A 22480-nucleotide genomic window follows, 5' to 3' on the forward strand; every position below is an offset into this window, starting at 1 on the left:
GGCAAACAAAGTCTTGGCCTCCTATTCTCATTCCACACATTTCCCAATACCACTCACCTTAGCGAAGACTTCCTTGAACCCCTCCATCTCCCTACCATCAGCACCTTTGTAGATTCTAACTCCAAAGTGTTCCAAACCTTTCTGTGTAGACGAATTGCAACTCCCATATTTAGAGTCAGTAGAGGTTATAAATTACAGAGTCAAACAGCTGTTGTCACTGATCACTTCCGAGCTCAACCTAAAAATGCGTCGCGAGTCGGCTTCTACAGATATTCTTTCCCGCTAACCGCTTTGAGTATTCAATGTGACTTTACGTTTGCCTCGGTGAATGAAATTTGGCCGACACAACCACCCCCCCCCCAAACAAGATTCGCCGTTTAATTCACACCTTCTGAGTACCACCTTCAATATCCGAAGAATTTCTACATGCGAAGTAAAAAGTTGGATATAACATGGCTAAAGGTGCTTTGCTAGCCTTATCAGCGCTATTAGCTCTCTGTGTTGCCACTCTATGGAAACCATTGTTGCGTCGAGCAACGGTGCTTGGATTTCTCAGGTCCCAAGAAGAGTTTCGGAACATCCATGGAGATATAGCGCCTCTCAAAATTTCAAATACAGTTCACTGTGAAGATCTGCACTACCATGCTGAGTCTGGAAAGCTATATACAGCGTGCGAGGGTGTTGAACATACAAGACGCCACTGGTTTCCACCTTTAGGCCATACCGACAGACATGACCATGATGGCCAAGGGATGATTGTGGTGGTTGATCCAATAGTGGGTATTCCAGACATGTAGTATATTCGATTGCTCTAACATCACAGACATTGGAAGCCACTGAACTCGCCCTGACTGGGTTCACGGGGCATTTTGTCACGCATGGAATTGACATTTTTCCTAGCGAAGATGGGCGAACAATGACAATATTTGCTGTCAACCACTTACCAAACCCAGAGTACGGCGAATCGCAAAACGAAAGCGTCTCACTACAGAAAGCTCGCTCTCAGATCGAGGTTTTCAGCCATACCATCAACAGCGACACCGCTGTCTGGATTGGATCAATCAGACATGCTCGGATTCGAACTCCTAATGACATTTTTGCGACCAGCCCAACGTCTTTCTACGTCACAAATGATCATTACTATCGTGATGGACGAATGCGCTTCGTTGAGGATCTGCTTGAATACAACACTGGAGCCTGGTCAGACGTTTTACATGTGGATTTCGCGACCGACACTGTGGATGCTCTAACTGAAGTAACAGTCACCAACGGTCTGGCCAAGGTCCACAACCCAAACGGCTTGGGCCATACGACTCGTCCTGATGAAGTTCTCCTTAGTGATGCCAGTGGTGGTGACCTGCTCGTCATGGGAAGGGATCTTGCCAACAACACCTCAAAAGCACTTACCCTTCGCTCTCGCATTCAACTCGACAGCACGATTGACAATCCCAGCTACTACTACGATCTATATGCAACCGCTGGGAACAATGCAAGCGGATATGTCCTTGCGGGACTACCATTTGCCCACACCCTTGGGCAAGCCGCCAGAACTGTCGACGTACCAATACCGACAATGGTTTGGCACGTTCGAGAAAACGCTATAGGCAACCATGACATAATGATGATATTCCAGGATGATGGAAAGTTGTTGAGAAGTGCTAGCACGGCAGTATTGGTGGGTATTAATCCCGCCTCCAATGGCGGAAAAAAGCAGGCTTGGCTGTTTGTCACGGGTTATGTATCTGAGGCAATGGTTGTCGCCAGGGTGAATTTGTAGATGTTATAACATGCCGGCATTGCATGACAGAAGGGGCCAAGGTGGCGATTGGCGTTTTGGAATATGCACAGATCACTGTGTCGACAAATCAAATCAAAGTTATCAATGCTCGCTATGTAGTCCTGAATTGTCGTCTCGTCAACAAGAATGCAATCACTAAAACGCATATAATGGAGATTTGCTCCCACCCAGATGGTTGCGGAGCAGTCTACCGAGGGCCGCATTAAGGCCACACCCCATGAGTCAGATTCAAGAGCATTTAAAGGTCTAATACTGAGGAACAGACTCATCTACAGGAAGCCTCATTTCAGCCCTCCAACATTACCCTCGACTTGACCCCCAGCGTGGGCCTTGTGGAGGGAGGCAAGTAGCGGCGAGATGTTTCGCCTGCTACTAGTATCGTCCAGGGACCTGATCAATCGTTGCCGCCGGAGTTTCAATGGAATGCCTGGCCACACTAATTCCGAAGGGAGAGAAGGATGATATCGCAGGGGGGTGGAGGTGGACTGGCAGGTGTCAATATAGCTCCACTTCTTTCCCCGTCTTTCGCGGTGATGTTGACATATATATACTCTCGACACTCTAGCGTTGATACCGGCTTTGGATAGAATATAAGCGCTGCATTTTTTTAGATATATAATTATTAAAGCTTTTGAATGGCACATTTGAGCACACTTGCATTCATCTCCTCTGTTCATAGTAGGTTTAGGGATGGTGGTTGGGATGGATGACCGTCAAAAAGGATGCGACATGCAGCTTCGGAGGGGATGGTGTAGACGTAGGCACGAGGTTGCAATGTGATTTCCGAGCGCGAACCAACTTGTAGAATTCTATGGTGCTGCGGCCTTTACTTATGCTGTTGCCCGTAAGCTACTCTACCGTACGAAACTACACCCGTACGCCGAAGGTTACAGCAAAGCCTTCGAAAGTCACGTGTAGATTCCCTAGAGCATCAAAGGTAAGCTAGTGCAGGCTTTAGGCCATTATAGTACTAGCGCACCCCAGAATTTCGCCAAAACACTAATTTCTCGGCTGTTGCTTTAGCGGGGAGCTAGATGTTATTTAGCTCCCCCCACACACTACAAATAACCCCCCCCCCCCCCGACTTAGATTTGCGAGTAAGTTTATGCCTTCACTTGATGTCTATGGGCATGGCCGCAAACAAAGGCCCAACATGTGGTGAGTATGCCTTCTGTATTCATCGCGAGGCCTACATACTAACCTCTTGTTCTAGTCGTTGTTATAGGGCTCTCCGTGGGATTGGCATGGGTCTTCTTCGCACTGCGATTGTGTGAGAGGACCTTTATTAGTAGATGCTGGGCGGCAGAGGACTTGTTGCTTGTAGCCGCTGTAGTAAGTTCACACTCTCACTAACACCTGCACCAGTACATAACGTTCGTCTAGTTACTTTTCACCACTTATTCCACATGTGCAACACTGTCTGTAAAGTACGGCACTGGGAGGCATAATGTGGATATTGAAGCTGCGGATCTTCCCAAGGCACTTTATCTTTGGTTCCTGTGCGAGTAAGAGCCCGTAGAGACAAGCGTTCTCTCACTATTTATCCTAACTCGGCTACTACTAATGCGACGTCTAGAATTTTATATATTTTAACGACTGTTTTTGTGCGACTATCGATTTCTGTATTCCTTTTAAGGATATGCTTGCAACGTAAATACAAGGTCATAATATATGGAACCATGGCGATGGTTATGGCCTTCTCGACCTTTTATCTTTTTCTTCTTATATTCCGATGCTCACCTGTCAACTTCTTTTGGGACCGTAAGACTCTCCTATCTCTGCAGTTAAATTAAGCGGCTTAGGACATAGCAGGGCATACATTTACTTCTTTAACACTACTACCTTGTCCGTACCCAGGCTATACATAACTAATAGATATGCTATCTAGAATATAAAGGGGAGTCTGGGAGCTGTTTGAGCGCAGCCATTATATCAGACGCTACTATCGCTCATTCCGTTGTTTCCTTTACAGCAGATTGGATATTGGCAATATTGCCTATGGCCCTAATTTGGAATCTTCAGTTAAACCGGCTCACTAAAGTTTCCATTGCTGCTATTCTTGCTTTGGGTCTTCTGTCAGTTATTCACCAAATTCTGTTGTGTTTTCTAGTTCATCCTAACCCAAAACGCAGAGCCGGAGTATCAACTATGGTTCGCATCCGTTATATCAAATATTCTACTATCACTGACAACTTCCTCTTCGAAACCGCGTATGGCTCCTTTGGCCCCTTGCAATATTCTCTTTGCTAATCCCCTATGCTAAGTGGAGTTGCTATCTGGTCCACCGTCGAGGCCAGCCTCGGAATTATCGCCGCTTCTGCCTACACGCTCCGCCCGCTCCTCCGTGCCCTCTTCCCCGTCTTTCATTCACAAAGGTGCTCTTCACAAACCCGAGGCAATCAGAATATCGAAATGTGTTTGCCTGCAAGAACGGTTGCGGCTGATGGCTCCCGCAGTGAGCTGAACGGCTCAGATGATTTGAACCAGCAGGGCTGTGGGACAATCGGTGAGAGCAGTAATGATAGAGATAGTGGGATTAGTGTACTTAAGTCCTTTGAGGTCAATACAAACTAGGGCGAAGAGGAATATAATGCGTCTTACTTGCAGTAATGGCTAGAATCTCCGGGGTTGGAGAGTACAAGGAATTCCCGTCTTGTGGCTCCGATTTAAATTAGTAGTTGTCAGATGGGGTATTGCACGCATATCCTGGATATTTGTTCTCTAACTACGTGCTACCAACATCTGCATTCTTCTCATATATAGCGAGTTCATATGCTTGCAGATACTTCTCGAATTGGGGCGTGATGTTTAAATCTGGCGGGCCTGCTCCAATTCTAACGACGACATTTGCGTATTGTGACATTTGCGTATCATCACAATACGCAAATGTCGTCGTTCACCGAAAGAATGCTCCTCAATGACGTAGTCGTCTCTATACCCTTGATAGGCGAATCCTGTGGACTCGATGAAGTATTTCTCATGTTGGAAGAGTAAAAAAGTACCCTTGTTTCAACCATGTTTTGAGTCGATCCATTATGGATATGACACTTGCTTTTCGAGCTCCATATCTTGTACCAGACTCAGCAACACTATTAGCAAGTATCTATAGGGGCATCTTGAAACTCTTGAGGATATCATACTGAAATACATGGATAATAATTACATTGCAGAACTAAGGTAGGAGCCTCTCTTTCTATACATACAATAGGTCCTAATAGAGTGGCTGGGGAAAACCTAATTTGACCAAGGTAACCCTAATCTTGGTATCTCTCAACAATGACCTCGAATACATTGTGATCTGACAACCTTCTGGCTACGCACGGCAGCTTAGAGAATGTCTGCTACATAATCGAATATCACCTGATGTAATCTTGAGGACGAACCCGTATGGCAATGGGTACTAGCGCCCTCCTCTGCTGTTAATGCAAAAAAAGTGGTTTTGCAAACCACGTTCTTCTCCAGTGCCGCCGGTTGACCCTTTAGGAAGTGGTCGTCTGGCGCATCCAATATCAGAGCTGGCGTTTTGATCTCACCTGCGCTCCCTTCAAGCGTATAGGTCATGACTTGGCGCAAGAAGTCAGCTTCAGATGCCGCACCAAAGGTCCACTTTCCGTTGAGGAGGCCCCATTTTGTGCCGGTTGATGTCCGCATCACCAGCCTAAGTATAGCATTTGCTGCGGCATCCCAGTGATGGCGAATCAAATATTTCACGAAGCCTGGTGTCTGACTGCGGAATGGGTGGCCAAAATCGAATACTCCATCATCAAGAATCAATGCTGCGGCACGATGCTCCTTTGTTGCAGCTTTCGCGACCAAATAGCCACCCATACTCCAGCCGAAGATGACAAGTTTTTCAGGTGCCACATCCGCCCTGCTTAGGGCGTAGTCCACAACCGGCGTCACCACGCTCTCCCAATCCGGTCGGAAGAATAGTCGCCTCTCCCTAATTACCATTCCTTGCCCTGGGCCATCAAAAATCAGCACGTTAAACCCTCGCTGCAGGGCTGGCAAAGCGATGGCGAACCAGGCCTCCTCCTTCGTGCTGTCAAAGCCACCATTAAAGATGATAGTAGCCCGCGGCACCGATTTCTGGTCTGGACGCATAAAGTACCCTGGGAGCGTCGTCCCTTCGTATGGAATATCAACCTCTTCAAAGTAATAGTCTACCAATTTCATAGCTGAAACAAAGGTATCTACCGATTTCTGATATAGTGTATGTGCTAACTCATCGTTGAATGGATCCTCACGTCGGAAGAACTCCGCAGTGCGATAGTAGTTTGATGCTCGGAGGTATGCCTGCTGGGCGCTGATGGGGTTGCCCTTCTCAACACTTGTCTTTGCATTAGACACAGCCCGGTCTGCTGCGGCTTGCCACTCGCGTAGCCAGCGGTCTTCGTTGCCCGATGGGATCCGAGAGCAGATGGCAATGATTTCACTTATGTCAGCACCACCGTAATTGCTGTATCCTGCAGCTCGAAGCGCTTCGTAGCCGAACGTTGGGTTGCGGGGAAAGAAGTGGTGCAGGAGCAGAGACATGATTTCAAAGTATTGCTTGACGATTGCGTTGCGTGGCCCTATGGGGGATGGGGACGTGGGAACTATTTGGAAAAGAATAACCGGTACACACATATATATAACACTTTGAATGGCAATAGAACCTTCACACTTATCCTATAGCTGTAAGGTGGTCCTAGAAGTGGCAACGGTGGGTAACGAATCTAGCCGGGAGAAGGAAAGACCAGAACTAGTGCACTTCCTTGGTCTACGTCTTCTCCGAAGTCCGAAGTCCGAATGCCGCACAGTAGTGAGACTAAATCCCGAAGGGTCGCTTCTGCCACCAAGCCGAACAACCAACTCTACCTCTCCTGCGCTCCGAAGAAAGTCGAACAAGTATCGATAAACCACATGTGATCAGTTCTGATGATTAGCTCCGAGGCAGCGAAATTGTGGGGCTAGTCGGCTAAACGGACCGCCCGCTGGTTTAACGTGATCCTGGTCTCCTGTCACTCCAAGTTTAAGTTTTGCCTTAAACTGGTCCCTAAGTCAATGCAAGCACTCACAGCAAACCTGCTAATTGCCTCTCGACTAGTGAACTACGTCTTAAAAAAATACCGTGCAGGTGGGATCCCTTCACTATCAGTCAATGAGATCCTAGTTAAAGTGTCCTCTGTCACCCTCAGTCCAACCGACTTTAAACACATTGATGTCGTTGCTCCTCGAGGGACTATTATCGGGTGTGACTATGCTGGCAAGGTCGCCAAAGTTGGGCACAGTGCGCCCGGAAACTGGAAAACTGGCGATCGAGTAGCCGGATGGGTTCATGCTTGATAATTTCTTGACCGTGGATCCTTTGCTGACTATCTCAAGATTCCTGGCGACTTGCCTGGAGGGTCGCCGGCAACCATTTCCGATGAAGAAGCAAGCACCTATGGGGTATCTGCTGTTACCGCCATGCTCGCCCTAAATACCCGTCTAGCTGTTCCTTGGATAGATAGGAGCATCGAGGGAGCGCAACAAGGCCTCTCAATGCTGATCTATGCTCCATATCCACAGATACTTTTTTAGAACTATACACGGATGTGAATATACATACCTGCCGTAATTCGACCTAACCAGTTTCTAAACCCAGCGAAAATCGGATCAACAATCGATGGATCTTTGTAATCGTGCAGATAGCAAGTGAGTCCAATGCTGTGCTTGGTCGGCATGAGGAGCTCGTTCGCGGATTCGGCAAATTTTGGGGCCGACAACGTGGGTCTGTCCCGACAAGCCGCTATAGCCTGGGCCGGACAGGAAAACTGGGGTGCAAGTATCGATGGGTGGGTTTTTGTCGGAGAGCGGCATCGGGGAGGGGCATGGGGAGGGGCATGGGGATATTTTGCTGATTTTATTTATTGTGTTATATATATGTGTACATGATTGATTCCTCCTTGTTGTTGGTTTTGTTTATTATGGACAGGAGCTTGCATTTATAGCGCTTTGTTTTTATAGGTATGACGACTTTACTAGGTGACAACGGCGTCACCATAACCTGCGGAGATGACGATGTTACCACGAGAGAGAGGTTTCGCACCAGTACGCCCAGCAACGGTCTGAATCCCGTTAGCTCCAGCTTAGACACCAAAAGCGAGGAGAGTAACGAGTCGAAGGGAGCCCGGGGGTCACATGCGAGACCTGTCAGTGAGGCTGGTACCAACCGCTCAGTGAGCCACACGAGGTTGCGGAATGGAGATTTGTGTTACGAGGATATTGAGGCCGTGGAGGGGGTGGCGAAGGAGGATCCCTTTATCGTCGGTTGGAAAAGAGGGGATGCGGACCCGTTGAGTCCGAGGAGTTGGAGTATTTGGCAGAAATGGACTATTGTGTTGATTAACTCGGTAGCGGCTGTCTGTGTGTAAGTTATCCAGGAACCCTTCGGTAATAAAAGCATTGCTAATGCCTAGATAGGACTTGCACTTCCTCAATCTACACGGCCACCTATGCCCAGATTCTGCCAGAGTTCCACAGCAGCCAGATCGTAGCCACGCTCGGGCTGTCCCTCTTCATCCTTGGCCTTGGCTTTGGCCCCATGCTGCTCGCGCCGCTGTCCGAGTTTTATGGCAGGCGCCCTATATATCTCGTCTCCTTCGCCTTCTTCATCATCTGGATCATCTCTTCCGCCGCTGCGCACAACATGGCCACTATGCTCACCGCGCGCTTCCTCGACGGCTTCTCTGGCTCAGCCTTCCTCTCTGTAGCCGGCGGCAGCGTAGGCGACCTGTTCTCGCGCGACGACCTACAGGCGCCCATGATGATCTTCACCGCCTCGCCGTTCATCGGGCCCGTGCTCGGTCCCCTGATTGGCGGCTTTGTCAACCAGTACACGCACTGGCGCTGGACGTACTACGTGCTGATCATCTGGAGCTTTGTGCTGTGGGTGCTCCTCATCTTCTTCGTGCCCGAGACGTACCACCCTGTGCTGCTGCGCAACAAGGCACGTCAGATCCGCGCTGACACAGGCGATGAGAGGTATAAGGCCCCGATGGACATAAGCAACAAGAGCATCCAGCACGAGATCCGCATCTCCCTCTACCGGCCCTTCCAACTGCTAGCGCTCGAATTCATGGTCATGAATCTGTGTCTCTTTTCCGCAATCCTACTAGGCATCCTGTACCTCTTCTTCGGCGCGTTCCCGCTCGTCTTCCGTAATAACTACAACTTCACGCTCTCGCAGATTGGGCTTTCGTTCCTTGGCCTCTTTGTGGGGATGCTGGCAGCGCTAGCTACAGATTCGTTCTGGCATCAGAATTATAGGAGACTAATTAAGCAGAATGAGAACAATGGGGGCGCTGAGCCAGAGCACCGACTCCCGCCTGCGATATCAGGAGCTGTGCTGGTGCCCATAGGGCTGTTCATGTTTGGTTGGACGACGTATAGCAGTGTGCACTGGATCGTTCCGATTATTGGGTCTACCATTTTTAGCGCAGGGTACGTCAATTCAGTCATAACTGTTGTTCAATTTGGAAATGTAGAAAGCCGTTGTCTCTGGTTTAATATTCCCCAACTGCAAGACAATGCTAAATCGCCGCCTACTATTAGTAACCTTCTCGTCTTCACAGGAATATTCACATTTCTTGTCGACGCCTATCCGCAGTATGCTGCTAGTGCACTGGCGGCGAACAGTTTCGTGCGAAGCTGTTTTGCTGGTTCGTTCTATTCCTATTTATATCACACCTTCCCTCCCCTGGGCATATTTGCTTGTGACACAACTCTTAAAACAGACGCAATAAGTTTCATCACAGTCTCGCTAACTCTCACTCCAGCTGTCTTCCCTCTCTTTGGCGTGCAGATGTATAACAAGCTTGGATACCAGTGGGCGACCAGCGTGCTCGCCTTTCTGACAGTAGCGATGATGCCGTTCCCGTACCTCTTCTTCCGATACGGAAAGCGGATAAGAGGGAGGAGCCGATTTGCCAAGCCGAAATAGGAGGTTGCTATCGAAGACTAGCATATGTGCAAGGAATATCACTCGACACCAAGATGAAGCCATCGCGTGGTGACTATTGCATACCCGTTTTTCCCGAAATCGACAACCTCGATGCGATAGACTATATGACAATCCCCGCACGGCGCCAACCCAACTCAGAAGAAGCACTTGGTGGTGGCGAATTTTTCTTCCATGACTTCGTTCAACGACAAGCTGTTGCATGGTTTGGTGCCAATGTGCTCGCAAAGACGGGCCCTAGGGTGTAGTTTTTTAATCGCTCCTAGTGGTTTCGGCACGTTGGGACTCCAAGTTTGCGTTCGCATAACCCACTACATAACGCAAGGATCGATTGCAGAGGCGACGCAGGCACTAAAGCCGGTGAGATACTTACAGTTCATTTCCTTCAACCTGCTCACAGAAGCCTTTGCCTTCCGTTTTTTTGGTTTCGATGTCGCCTAGATTATCTATTCCCAAAGCAGTAAGACGCTCGTTAACAATGCGCTGGCGGTCATCGCTAAGAGGCGAACTGTTAACCGCAACCTCATCTCCAAACTTGGCTGCTATTTCCTCTAGTAGCAAGCCATTGGTCTCAGGAAGGTGCCAGAGAAGTGGCAAGCATACGGCGGGCACTATAATAAAAACAATGTAATATCTTTATGCTGTTAGTAACACTCGAAGTGAAGGATAAGGACAGGCAAGGACGAAACATACCTCCATCCAATATTAGCAAAAGCGACAGGAGCAGCCTCGGTATACATCAGAGCGCATGCGAACTGGCCTGCGATACATATTCCCAGCCCCTGGGCTCGAACTCCAGTTGGAAATATTTCGCTACAATATACGTAGCTACTAGCATCTTGGGACCCACCATAAAACCCGATAAAAAGAAACAAAAATAAGACAGCCGCTGCGTTGCCTCCTTGATTCGATGTTGAAGCATAGCTTGCCACTAATGCTGTCTCGATGGTCATCATACAGATACAGCCAATGAGACCGAATGTGATAATGGGCACTCGTCCAAGCCGGTCAAGGAGGTTAGCGTTGATCCAGTTAGAGAAGGCTCCCCAAGCCGAAAAAATGGCATAAAGAAGGAGTGGGAGCCAGCCGTAGAGCCCAAGATTATTGTAGAGCAGAATCTGGTAGTTATTGATGACAAGGACGCCGGTGGACTGTGAGGCGAATCTGAATGATAGGTGAGTAGAGAAGTCGTGAGTTAGAGTGAGGAAGCGACGTACTGAACTAATAACCCCGATAGAATCCTCTTTCTGTACGACGGCCGTTTTATCATACCCCAAATACCATGTACACCTGTCTCCTCTTCAAGCTCTAATTGAATTAAAATTTGATAGAACTCTTCTTTAGCAGCTCGTTGAACTTGCTCTTCTGCGTGTAGCTTTAGGAGAATTTCTAAGGCTCGCAAGTCTTTGCCATGGGATACCAGCCATCTTGGAGATTCTGGAAGCAAAGGAGATCCGATAAGGAGAATGAGTGGAGCGACCAATTGTAAACATAAACAGAGCCGCCATTGAACCTCGGGCTTAGCAAAATAGCAGCCCAAGCCAGTAAAAGCTGCTGCGGTCTAAAAATGGGTCAATTGAGAATTTCACCTGTGGTTGACGGATCTTACGTAGCCGACAACAATTAAAACTCCGTGTGAACCTAATATAGAGGTTAGAAATTGAGTAGTAGAACGAGCGTAGTATATCGCATTTACCAGTCATTCGACCGCGCTCTCTCGCAGGTGAGAGTTCCGACTATTGTAGACGTTATTTGACGCAGCCTGTGTGGACACTGAAGGCCTATTACCATATATGCTGGTATTGTTACCTGCATCATACCAACACCAACACCACTAAGGAACCGTCCCACGAGGATCATTGCAATATGGACAGCCCCCCCTTGGATCACAGCAGAGATAATGCAAATGACACAGATAATCTGAATTGAAAAACGCCGGCCCAGCTTATTGAGAATCAGATTCACAACAAGAGCGCCGAAAAGCCCCCCTCCAAAGAATAAACCATTCGCAGCTAGTTATAATTACCGTTAGCTTTCTATAGGTACTGAGACGTGCTAGACATAGACTGTACCGCCGATGATATCATTTCCTTCTTTTGCATTTGGCCCACTGAGGGAAAGATTGAAGTAATCAAAAAATGAAGGAAGGCCAAAAATGGACGCGATAATGGATGAGCTGTAGCCATATGTGAATGACCCAAGTGAGGCAAACAAGACCACAGTGTAGTTGTACGCATTGGCTTTGGTCAAGCCAGATATCCCATCCATTTGGTCTACAGCGAGCTGTTGTTTGCGAAATAGGATTTTTGATAAGGACATCTTCGTTGACTATGAATAAAGGCGAAGTGATGGGAGTGGAGAGTTATATCCCCCCGCAATACCCCAGATTTGAATCTGGGTCTAGGCAAACGGACCCACTTAACCATACTCGAAATAAAGGACTAGACTCTGCGCGTGCGTGGAAGTATGGGGAACACGTAGGAGCGCCCCATCCCGCCAAATTGAGAGCCTTAATATGACAGACGGGCCTCCGACAAGCTACATTTGGACGAAAATCGATAGTTGTGCCGAACGCTCAGGAGGAGTCGGACCGAAGTATCGCGAAAGGCCTACCAGGGATTAGTTGTACCGAACGTTCAGGCAAGGATTAGCCTCTCCGACTCCGAACTAGCCTAACTTCAGTCATGCGAAAAACGGCACGGAAACAAAGGTTCTATTCGACATGCGATAAATTGAGTTCTTGGCGTAATTGACAGCGAAAAATCCCCCTACAGGAGAGCTGCTACCCCCTTCCTTCTTTAGCACCAAAAATCCAAAGGCTCTTTGAAGTTATGGATTATCTAATTTACTGGTATGTTTTTCTGGCTTCCCCGTACTGTTCTTGGTATGGCCGTGGTGGCGTTGTGACGTGGATTTTCAGACTTCGGAATTGAGTTACGCAGATGCCAGCCACAATGTCCCCTAGAAGCAATATGTGATACGTATATTTTGGTCATACACGACCATCACTTCCTTCTGGAATCGGAATATCCTAATAGGTTGTTGTGTATCGGCCCCACATCGGAGTAGACTTGTTCGGAAGGTCATATGTGGATCACCGTAACGACCGCGATGTTGAACCCATCCCGGCGATGACCGGGGCATCAGCAGCATCCACAAAACACGAAGGCTCAAGCAAGACGACGATTAACCGAATTGATGGAAAACGTTAGAAAGGTTAAGAGGGATTATAGGGGTGTATAAATCAATCCAATTAAGATACAAGGGAAATGGAAGGGTCGGATTGAATGGACGCAAGGATGGGCCTTTTTAGGGGGTGACGAGTCTGTTTCTGCAAATGCAAAATTCAATAAATCGTCTGGTAGCGGGCTTAATCAGGTGGAGTCGCGGGGAACATTTGTTTCTTTTAGCAACAATCTCATCGAACTTCCATGCACCAACGCTGATGATTCTTGCTTGAACAATGGACCAAGTGAATGACACGGCTGATGTATTTGAATTACCTCCAGCGACCGAAGATAGCGGCTGCCAGGCCCGACCTCAGCGAAAGCGCGTTAGGCAGGCTTGCCAGCGATGTCGGAAACATAAGCTGAGAGTAAGTTGTGTGACACAATCGACAACTGAAGTGACACTACGATGATGCTAATTCTAACAACGTTTAGTGTGACAAAGAGCGTCCATGTGCCCTGTGTGTGAGGGATCAGGTGCCTTGTGTAAAGCGTGTCCTGCTAACCAACACGAGGTAGGCCCCCGCCGAATGCCAGTCCTAAGGACTAGCTGTGCATTTTTATATACCTTGAACCTCATAGTTAACATCTCTCCTAGGTCTCCCAAGCCTCAGAATGGACAGCCTCAATCTCAGATGCCGCTGACGAATGCTTCCGTATCATCGTTGTGGTCAACCAGACTAAAAGCTATGGAGAGCCCTATTCAAAGGAACTCGTTGTTTTCGTCGGCTGCAGTATCAAATCTTTTACCAGCAGAGGGCTGGAATGACACAGGCTCAAATGTCCGTCAAAAGAATCTAGATTTCTCTAGATTAAGACACCACACACAGGGTGTTTCAGCTATGGGGCTGATCAATGAAGTATGTGTCAATGGGAGCCTTTACTGATGACTTGAGTTCAGGATTCCGACTAACAACCTAGGTGTTCGATGAGTTTCAACATGAAAGCCCCGAAAATGATAACTTTGCGCTACCTGGAGGCACCCCTAATACTAAAAACCAGAGCTCTTGTTCTACTTCTGATCGTCAAGTCCCCATCGCCATGCTTCTCGGGATCGACCTTCCGCAAAAAAAAGTTACAGACTTTTTGTTGAACAAGTATATTGATTCCGTTCACTGGTTCATGATGGTTTTCCACGAGCCGACATTTCGGGAAGAATATGAAGAGATTACCAAAAGTCGTCAAGCTCCCCCATCTCGCCTTGGGTTTGTCGTTCTGTTGGCTGTAATTTCTGCTATGGGAGGTAATTCCGCCCCATGCACCTCCGAACGAACTATACCTGACTTAATGAAAACAGCAAGATATTGCACAGCGGAGGAGGCGCGAAAGTTGTTTCCGGCCCTTGATTTGGAACAGCTGAAATCGATTCTGATAACCAAGGTTCAAGAGCATATTTTTGATGTTTTCGACCGACCCGAAATAGAGGCAGTTCAGATTTGTATTCTGCTTGGGTCTTTTTACATGTACAATGCCCAACCAAATCTGGCATTTGTAGTCCTGGGGAGCGGAATTAAAGCAGCCCAGGCCATTGGATTACACAAGGAGGCACTATATCGACCTTCCTCTCAGGTTACTAGAGAAGTTCAAAAACGGGTTTGGTGGGCTCTTTATGTCTTTGACCGGTTTGTACCACCTCAGCTTTGTATTTAATTTATACTTTTTAACACTACGTGCCCTCAGCTTCGCATCTATCGCATGGGGAAGACCGTGCTCGATCAACGATATAGACTGTCAAGTCTCTAGCCTTGAAACACTCGATGATGCTGCCAACCCGCATCCGGACCTTCATTCGGTCGAGCAGCTTGATAACGGCAGAGTGGAAGCGGTCACAACATTTTCATATCAAAGATTCAAGTTCAAACTTTACAGCATCGCGTCGCCAATTTTGGATGTAAACTTCATCAAGGGTGGCAATGCGGCCCAGGTGATAGAAAAAATACAATCCCTTCATGAGAGACTGCTCACATGGCATGAAAGCTTGCCGGACGAATTACTCTTGAAAAGGGAGAGCTCGTGGTCACAGCAGCCCGCGGACACAATTAGGAAGACCTTCAGGCTCCAAGCCCTTGCCCTTCAGCTTGCCTACGACAACTTACAGATCCTCCTACACCGGCCTCTACTGCAATTCAATTCCCAACTCTTGAGGCAATCGCAAATAGAGATCCTCAAAACACCTCTGGGCGAGAACGACGCCTCCCATGATCCAAACTCTCCAAGTCCGAGGACTTTTGCGATTAGTAAAGCGCAGTGCTGGGAGTCTGCTCTTCGTACAGCCAACATTGTTGATCACCTTGATGTTCTGAGAGCTGTGAAAGACACCCATGCCGCCGCGTATATTGGTATCCAATTGTTCACGGCTGGTATAATGCTGAGCTTGATGGCGCTGTCGCAGCCTTTGTTGTCTCAAGCGCAGGAGGGAAAGATGGCCTTAGCGCGGGTCATATGCATAACAAAAGCTCTTGGGCATCGCACGTTACTCTCTGCCCAGAGTGGTAAGATCTTAGAAGCATTGGTTAGCGTAATAATGTCAAACGAGATGAAAGAGTTGTTAGCCAAAGAAGAAGATACGGAAAATTATGAAGAACTTCTAACAGCACATGGAACTCCGACGAGATCTGTTGGCGTTTATTTGGGGGCCAGACAACCCTCAGGCGGTGCCATGGCAACCCAGGACAGGATGGACTTTCCGAACAAGTCAATAAAAGGGTTTTACGATAACCAGGACATTGCCTACGATATGCCTACTGCTGCGTTGAGCGAGACGGATTTCAACGAAAGCTTGCAATCAGTCCCACAGGGCAAGTTTTTGCGATCCGTTCGTAAAGCAGCTAATTATTGATACGCTTAGTGATTCTCAATAACTTCGAAGGCAACTTCGCCAAAGATAAGAACGGAAATCCTTCCTCGACCAGCATTTCGAATGGGCAATATTCGTCGAATTTGCCGCTCGGCCAGGATATGTCGCAAAGTACACATCCTCCGATAGACGATGGCAGAATGGCAACATTATTAGTGGCTCCTACGGAGGCCTCAACGACAGCGGGCAGACGTGGTTTTGGGACATGAATCCCCAATAATACTACATTTGGCTAACTATAGGCCTTTTGGCAAATTTAATTTCTGGAATTCCTTTGTGTCAAACCTTCGGTAGGGATTTCAGCTCCCTCCCCGCATGAAAGTCCGACCACCACGGAGAGCGTAAATACCTCGACTCTGGTGACTTTTCTCTCTCCAAGACCGATAGAGCCGGCCGACACCGAAGGCATTGGCGCGCCGCATCCTCTCCTAGAGAACATTCCACATCTCTAAGCTGGGGCGGTAGCGACAATAGCAAAATCCGTTCGGGAGTTGCTGGTGAATAACCCAGTGCAAGTCTGGTCAGGGAGAGTAGCTTACCACATCAAAAGCGAGCTCGAAACCTTTGCGCAGATTCTGAAGCCCAGCCGTCAAGGTTTCCTACCAGACCTTGATTACAGTGTCCTGTTTCCTTCAAATGACACAGCCGTATATGAGAGCTTCGAACGACCTGCTGAGACTATGGCTGTGAGCAAATTCTTCAGCTTTCGTATGCAAGGCTTGTTTGATACGCTGCATCGCTTAGATGGTCCGAGGCATACGACAAGGTAGAGAGGAGAAGAGGGTCAATAATTGCTGCATCGGCGTAAGGGAGGCCAGAAACCATGCTCGAATTCACCAACGGCGGCTTAGATCACAGGTAATGATCCTGACTCGATCGCTCTCATGATCTACCGCGGTATAAATCTCAGTCTGATGACCGAATGGGCTGCTTGAACTCCCGTGCTGCGGTGTGTAAGCATTCTCTCCTAGAATCGTTGGTGTTCTAACCCTGGTGCACAGACCAGTTAGCGCGCGTCCGTTTCGGCCGTGGAAGGAAGTCCCGAATCACAGGCGTTGGCGTCTTCTTGCTTCTGATGTGCTTCCAACCGCAAAGCCATGGATAGTATGGTAAGAATTCATACGCAAATTTATAACTCTACATATGGATGTTGCCTATTGTGACGCACTTGATGTTCTGGTACTCAGCCAAGCCGTACTTGCTTCCTTCCCTTCCAACACCGCTCTCTTTGATACCTCCGAAAGGCGACTCCGCGGCACTGATGAGGCCTGTGTTCACTCCAACCATGCCGCATTGCATTCTCTGCGCAACGCGCATGACTCTGCCAATATCTTTGCTGAAGAAGTAGCCCGCAAGTCCGAACTCTGTATCATTCGCAAGCGCAAGCGCTTCCTCTTCGGTTTGGAACGCAAAGATAGCCGCGAGTGGTCCGAACGTCTCTTCGTAGGCCACGTTCATTTTTGTGGTTGCTCCAGTCAGAACGGTTGGCTCGTAGAAGAATCCCTTCAAGCCTGCTGGTTTCTTTCCACCGGTGTGGAGCTTTGCACCCTTCGAGACGGCGTCTTGTACGTGCTCCTCGACTTTGGCAACCGCGGAAGCATTAACTAGAGGCCCCTGAGTGGTACTACTATCTAAGCCCCGTCCAATTTTTAAGCTCTCCACCTTAGCAACGAGCTTCTTCGTAAACTCGCCGACAACAGAGCTATGAACGAGCAACCTGTTTGCGCACTATATTTCCACAAGTATTAGAAAACAGGAACACACTGAGAGAAGCTTTGGATAGAACTGCTGATTACACTCACAACACAGGTCTGACCAGTAGACCTGAACTTTGAGATCATGGCGCCATCAACCGCAAGGTCCAAGTCAGCATCACTAAAGACCACGAATGGCGCATTTCCACCTAACTCCATGCTGACCTTCTTCATCGTTCCAGCCGCAAGCTTTGTGAGCATCTTGCCAACCCCTGTGGAGCCCGTAAAGCTCAACTTCTTGACCTTCGGGTTGGTAGCAAGTTCCAAAGAGGCGTTGTGGTCTTTTGTAGGAACCACATGCAAGCAGGAGCTTGGAATACCTGCTTCCAAGGCCAACTTTGCGAGCGCGAGCGCACTGAATGGGGTCTCACTCGGTGGCTTGATAACAACCGAACATCCTGCTGCAAAAGCGGGAGCAATTTTTCGAGTGATCATTGCGGCTGGGAAGTTCCATGGGGTGATTATCCCGCAGACTCCAACTGGTTCTTTGAACGTCAGGACTGTTGTATTATGATATGACGAGGGAATAGTATTGCCGTATGATCGAGTGGCCTCTTCTGCGAACCACGCGACAAAAGAGGCAGCATATGAGACCTCTCCTTTGGCCTCTGCCAAGGTCTTGCCGTTTTCTGAAGAAAGGATAATAGCGACTGTTAGACATTAGACATGATATTGAGAGCAGCTATCGAGAATCATACGATCATCAGCATTCTCAAGGATCAAGTCATTCCACCGTCTCAGAAGGCCGCCTCTCTCTTTTGCTGTTGTTGAGCTGTAGAATTTCTGATATCCGATGTATGCGCTGTCGATGGCCTCTACAAAGTCAAGCAGTGCGAGGTCGGCACAACGTGACAGCTCTTCGCCGGAAGATGGCTCAGTGACTGAAAAAGTCTTTCCTGATGCTCCAGTTCTCCATTGTCCAGCGACAAGACCATCGGTTACTAGAAGTGAAGGGTCCCGCAGGCCTAGCACTGATGGCTTTGGCGCTAGTACTGAATCCATGGCGATGCTGACCTTTTTGCTTGATGTTTAAATGCCCTCATGGAAGGAGAAGAAAGAAGAAAGTTCTACCTTATGAGCTACCCCCGCACATGCGTCATTCTTGGATTAATGAATCATCTTGTGATTAGTAGGAATTTGCGTTATTTAAACAAGGCAAACCAGCCTTATGAGGTAGCTCGCATGCTCGCTACGTCTTTGACCTGCCTGATTAACGGGGATCGAGTGTGGGGGGTGACTTCGACAGTTTGTCTTCAACTTAGTGTAGTCGTTTTCAAGTGCCTGCCCTCTGCCATTTCGGCATATGACAGAGCATTTCTTGACACCCTGGTGACCCACCGGACCCACCATCACCCCGATTGGCAGCCTTGAGTTTTACAATTCCGAGTTCCGGTGGGATTGCTTCCGGTGGATGTTGAAGTCGGCAATATTGCATCCGAGGTGTGATTAGCTATTCCACGGGCTGGAACATGCGATGAGCTGCAAGTACCCACGGAGACATCATTCGGCGAGTGCAATAAGGGGATTTGATGATGGGCATCTTGCCACAATTCTGCAGCAATGTGGCAGCCCCTATTAAAAGTCGACGTCTTGTCGACGGGGAAAAGACGACACAATCTCAATCCTTTAAAGTTTTCTCTTGTCGCGAATACCCTCCATTCTCATCATGGCACCATCAATGTTGTTAGATGACTTTATAAATTCCCAAGCCACTACGAATGCCAGTTGCAACAGAGCTGGGCAGACCGACGCCCCTATCCCAGCGACGACGACGGGGAGTCTCCCATACACCATCCGTGAACAGCCATTTGGAACTAAAAAGCACATGCGTGTGGTCATAATGGGGGCCGGTATCTCAGGACTCAACCTGTTCAAACTGGCAGAGGACAAGCTGGAGAATGTCGATATTGTGTGTTATGAGAAGAACGATGACATCGGAGGAACGTGGCTAGAGAACCGTTACGCTGGTTGCGCTTGCGATATTCCTAGCGTCAACTATCAATACTCCTGGAAGCCTGCAATCTGGTCGAAATACTACTCTGAATCACAAGAGATCTGGGAATACCTCAAGTCGATCGAGGAAGAAAACAATTTCATCGAGAAGTACGTCAAATTAAGGCATCTCATTGTTGGTGCGGCGTGGACAGACGAAGAAGGCAAATGGAAGTTGACAGTAAAGGACATCGCAACTGGGGAGGAAAAGACCGACTATTGTGATGTCTTTCTCAACGGAGGTGGTGTTTTAAAGTATGGAATAACCGCTCATTTGCAACTCCATTACTAACTCACAAATAGTAAGTGGAAGTGGCCTACTGTTCCAGGCCTTCATGACTTCACGGGGAAGCTCATGCATTCTGCAACCTGGGACCAATCTTATAACTTCACCGGTAAGAAGATTGCAGTGATCGGCGCTGGAAGCAGTGGAGTCCAAATTGTGGCATCCCTCTACGAGAGATTAGACCATCTTTATACCTGGGTACGAAGTCCAACATGGATTACAGCTGGATTTGCTCAAGACTTCGCGGGTAAAGATGGCAGAAACTTCTACTGTAAGCTTTTCTCTGTCCGATTCTGTGGTTTGAAGACTAACTTTTCAAAGATAGCGAAGAGCAAAAGGAGCTCATGAAGACCGACCCGGCCAAATACCTGGCATATCGAAAGATGATTGAGAAGGAATTAAATCAACGTTTTAGCCTCATCATCAAGAAAAGTGATGATGCCAAAGTCGCCAAAGACTACTCGGACAAGGAAATGAGGAGGAGAATGGTAGAAGATCCAGAGTTGGCTGAGAAGATCATCCCGAAGGACTTTGCTGTTGGGTGCCGACGTCCCACACCTGGAAATGGTTACTTGGAGGCGTTGGCGGGCAAGAAAACGACCTGCTTCACCCAGACTATCAAGGCGGTCACTCCAACAGGCTTCGTCGATCACACGGGAACCGAGTATGAGGTTGACGCGATAGTCTGTGCAACTGGTTTCGACACCTCTTGGATCCCCCGATTCCCTCTCACCGTCAATGGTATTGACCTGCGTGACACCTGGACTAACGAGGGCGTTCTCTCATACCTTAGTGTTGCTGTCCCAGAAATCCCCAACTACTTCTCCTTCTGTGGTCCATACGGCCCTCTCGCACATGGAAGCTTCTTCCCAGTTATCGAGAAGTACACTGACTACATCATCAAAGTCATCATCAAGATGCAAGTCGACGGCATTCGATCTTTGTACCCAAGACGAGAGGTCACCCAGGACTTTATAAAGCACTCAGCCGAGTTCTTAAAACGCACAGCTTGGACAGATCCATGCTCGAGCTGGTTCAAAAACGGACAACCAGGCAGCATACCAACAATCTACCCTGGTAGTCGAGTGTCCTTCCTGAGACTCTTGAAGGACCCTAGATTTGAGGACTTCTACATGAAGTATGATGATGATAATAGGTTTTCGTTCCTCGGAAACGGCTTTGCTCTGGAAGAGATTGATGGCAGCGATATGACTTATTACTTGGGTTCATTGGATGAGGAGGTTGATCAGGATGCATTAATATCAGTATTGAAGGGTACGGCTGTAGGTGTGGCAGCGACATAACGTAGGTTGTGGCGTAACCGGCAAAATATCACTCTACACAAAACTTTCCATAGAAAGGTACTTACTTCTAATGTTTTTTTAAATGATCATAATTTTAATCGTATGGCTTAGCCTTACGACTTGTATGTGGTGGCGTAACCAGCATAATCTTTAGCTGATGAAGACGGGGTGCGCTTAGGCAGGGACTAAACCGTTTGAAGCCCCGCATGTTCAGCTGAGGGCCTCCAGCGGATGAGCGAGATTTCCGTCGGCAATACGGTTGGAGATAAAAGAGGTCATGGGACGAGTTGCTAACATGTGTTCATAAAACCTTGTGGAGTGGCCTTCTCTGAAGCGTGGAAGAAACGGCTTGCTTGTGTGCGGCGTTTGGACTCAATTCGCTTCACTGCGCAGCCAACCTCCAAGCGGATGTGTTGTCTTGCGCCTGTAGGAGGTCACGTCTAGAGAATGAGTACTGTGAAACGTCACGATGTTGTTATTTACGGATATTTCGTGGTATTTGATTATCTCTGGTAAAATAAAATCCACAAAAATCGACTTGAGGCGCCAGCGTCCTTCTCCTCGTTGTAGACAGCCCTTCCCAAACAGTGACAGCCAGCCACGAAACGAATGGAGAAACTTGACAAGGATTAGGAAACCGAAATTCAAACGATGGGACGTTATCGCCGTAACCCAAGCGAACAGGCGGTTACGACGATTTCGGTCTGAGGCGTCAAACTATCCTTGTGTTGAACCCTGTTTTGAGTCGGTCCGAGCCGTCAACTTCTCCGAATCGCGCCGAGTCCGAACCTCCCCTCAGTTCTTGACTTTGCTTTTGAGCCCCTCCACTTCGAAACCAAAAGAATAGTCTCAGGAATCATTATACAGGTATATATTAGGTGTTCTTTTGGTTATTCTTGGCTCTACGATTTACTTTTGATACAAGGTGGCCATAATGCTGTTGCATTGGACCCGATAACTGGGCGTGGTCTGTATCCGTAGTTAGATGGCCGCTATGGCATTAGATTAGAACTAGAATATATAAAATGTGATCAATCAAGCTCAAAGTTGTCTCAGGGATAGATCTTGGCTCGGGTTCTGTTTCGGATTCGTAAAAGTTATTCAATCTCGTACCGGTCATGGCCTCTAAGCGTTGGGCGTAGTAAGATTGAATAACTCGCCAGATACAACTCTCCCCGCGATATTCACTCAACTATGGGACCAAGGAGCCTGGAATGGTGGGGTATACATATTGTTTGAAGGCCACTATGGCGCCAGATCAGAAACCAATTCCAGAAA

General features: G+C 48.1%; 9 protein-coding genes across 9 annotated transcripts; 6 read left to right on the forward strand and 3 right to left on the reverse strand.

The window, feature by feature from the left end:
* The first annotated feature begins 369 nt into the window (after positions 1–369).
* Positions 370–1813, forward strand: VE01_04362 (uncharacterized protein). The gene is made up of 2 exons (XM_018273836.2): positions 370–776; positions 824–1813. Exons 1-2 carry the CDS (start codon positions 453–455, stop codon positions 1775–1777), a joined length of 1278 nt encoding a protein of 425 aa, XP_018131125.1. The 5' UTR covers positions 370–452; the 3' UTR covers positions 1778–1813.
* Positions 1814–2906: 1093 nt separating this feature from the next.
* On the forward strand, positions 2907–4449 carry VE01_04363 (uncharacterized protein). The gene is made up of 7 exons (XM_018273837.2): positions 2907–2956; positions 3012–3130; positions 3182–3303; positions 3375–3559; positions 3687–3873; positions 3931–4008; positions 4063–4449. Exons 1-7 carry the CDS (start codon positions 2917–2919, stop codon positions 4370–4372), a joined length of 1041 nt encoding a protein of 346 aa, XP_018131126.2. The 5' UTR covers positions 2907–2916; the 3' UTR covers positions 4373–4449.
* A 544-nt stretch (positions 4450–4993) lies between these two features.
* Positions 4994–6484, reverse strand: VE01_04364 (uncharacterized protein). Its single transcript, XM_018273838.2, has one exon. It carries the CDS (start codon positions 6425–6427, stop codon positions 5126–5128), a length of 1302 nt encoding a protein of 433 aa, XP_018131127.2. The 5' UTR covers positions 6428–6484; the 3' UTR covers positions 4994–5125.
* A 360-nt stretch (positions 6485–6844) lies between these two features.
* On the forward strand, positions 6845–7649 carry VE01_04365 (uncharacterized protein; the record flags this gene model as incomplete). Its single annotated transcript, XM_018273839.2, has 2 exons — positions 6845–7114; positions 7166–7649. The coding sequence occupies 2 exons, from the start codon at positions 6845–6847 to the stop codon at positions 7361–7363; spliced, it is 468 nt and encodes a 155-aa protein (XP_018131185.1). The 3' UTR covers positions 7364–7649.
* A 71-nt stretch (positions 7650–7720) lies between these two features.
* Positions 7721–10030, forward strand: VE01_04366 (uncharacterized protein; the record flags this gene model as incomplete). Its single annotated transcript, XM_018273840.2, has 4 exons — positions 7721–8192; positions 8246–9483; positions 9601–9628; positions 9682–10030. Exons 1-4 carry the CDS (start codon positions 7792–7794, stop codon positions 10028–10030), a joined length of 2016 nt encoding a protein of 671 aa, XP_018131186.1. The 5' UTR covers positions 7721–7791.
* Positions 9682–12217, reverse strand: VE01_04367 (uncharacterized protein). The gene is made up of 7 exons (XM_018273841.2): positions 11855–12217; positions 11571–11794; positions 11479–11518; positions 11392–11423; positions 11000–11343; positions 10476–10946; positions 9682–10416 (listed from the first exon to the last, which is right to left on the reverse strand). Exons 1-7 carry the CDS (start codon positions 12099–12101, stop codon positions 10152–10154), a joined length of 1623 nt encoding a protein of 540 aa, XP_018131187.1. The 5' UTR covers positions 12102–12217; the 3' UTR covers positions 9682–10151.
* A 1028-nt stretch (positions 12218–13245) lies between these two features.
* Positions 13246–16075, forward strand: VE01_04368 (uncharacterized protein; the record flags this gene model as incomplete). The annotated part of the gene is made up of 7 exons (XM_018273842.1): positions 13246–13377; positions 13445–13524; positions 13608–13869; positions 13931–14252; positions 14307–14631; positions 14690–15828; positions 15858–16075. The coding sequence occupies 7 exons, from the start codon at positions 13246–13248 to the stop codon at positions 16073–16075; spliced, it is 2478 nt and encodes an 825-aa protein (XP_018131128.1).
* A 928-nt stretch (positions 16076–17003) lies between these two features.
* VE01_04369 (uncharacterized protein) lies at positions 17004–18870 on the reverse strand (the record flags this gene model as incomplete). The annotated part of the gene is made up of 3 exons (XM_018273843.2): positions 18319–18870; positions 17669–18270; positions 17004–17594 (listed from the first exon to the last, which is right to left on the reverse strand). The coding sequence occupies exons 1-3, from the start codon at positions 18620–18622 to the stop codon at positions 17004–17006; spliced, it is 1497 nt and encodes a 498-aa protein (XP_018131129.1). The 5' UTR covers positions 18623–18870.
* Positions 18871–19157: 287 nt separating this feature from the next.
* VE01_04370 (uncharacterized protein) lies at positions 19158–21202 on the forward strand (the record flags this gene model as incomplete). The annotated part of the gene is made up of 3 exons (XM_018273844.2): positions 19158–19867; positions 19916–20169; positions 20220–21202. The coding sequence occupies exons 1-3, from the start codon at positions 19287–19289 to the stop codon at positions 21200–21202; spliced, it is 1818 nt and encodes a 605-aa protein (XP_018131103.1). The 5' UTR covers positions 19158–19286.
* Positions 21203–22480: the final 1278 nt, after the last annotated feature.

The sequence above is a fragment of the Pseudogymnoascus verrucosus genome (assembly GCF_001662655.1).
Source record: "Pseudogymnoascus verrucosus strain UAMH 10579 unplaced genomic scaffold scaffold_17, whole genome shotgun sequence".
Classification (NCBI taxonomy): Eukaryota; Fungi; Ascomycota; class Leotiomycetes; order Thelebolales; family Thelebolaceae; genus Pseudogymnoascus; species Pseudogymnoascus verrucosus.

Excerpts from the sequence above, each read along its gene's own strand:
- VE01_04362 (XM_018273836.2), top strand. The coding sequence starts at position 453 with ATGGCTAAAGGTGCTTTGCTAGCCTTATCAGCGCTATTAGCTCTCTGT. Across the intron at positions 777-823 it reads TTGTGGTGGTTGATCCAATA|ACATTGGAAGCCACTGAACT; the intron begins GTGGGTATTCCA and ends CTAACATCACAG.
- VE01_04364 (XM_018273838.2), bottom strand. The coding sequence starts at position 6,427 with ATGTGTGTACCGGTTATTCTTTTCCAAATAGTTCCCACGTCCCCATCC.
- VE01_04367 (XM_018273841.2), bottom strand. The coding sequence starts at position 12,101 with ATGTCCTTATCAAAAATCCTATTTCGCAAACAACAGCTCGCTGTAGAC. Across the intron at positions 11,519-11,570 it reads TAACAATACCAGCATATATG|TCGGAACTCTCACCTGCGAG; the intron begins GTAATAGGCCTT and ends CGTCTACAATAG. Across the intron at positions 10,947-10,999 it reads CTATCGGGGTTATTAGTTCA|ATTCGCCTCACAGTCCACCG; the intron begins GTACGTCGCTTC and ends CCTATCATTCAG.
- VE01_04363 (XM_018273837.2), top strand. The coding sequence starts at position 2,917 with ATGTCTATGGGCATGGCCGCAAACAAAGGCCCAACATGTG. Across the intron at positions 2,957-3,011 it reads AAACAAAGGCCCAACATGTG|TCGTTGTTATAGGGCTCTCC; the intron begins GTGAGTATGCCT and ends CTCTTGTTCTAG. Across the intron at positions 3,560-3,686 it reads TGTCAACTTCTTTTGGGACC|AATATAAAGGGGAGTCTGGG; the intron begins GTAAGACTCTCC and ends TATGCTATCTAG.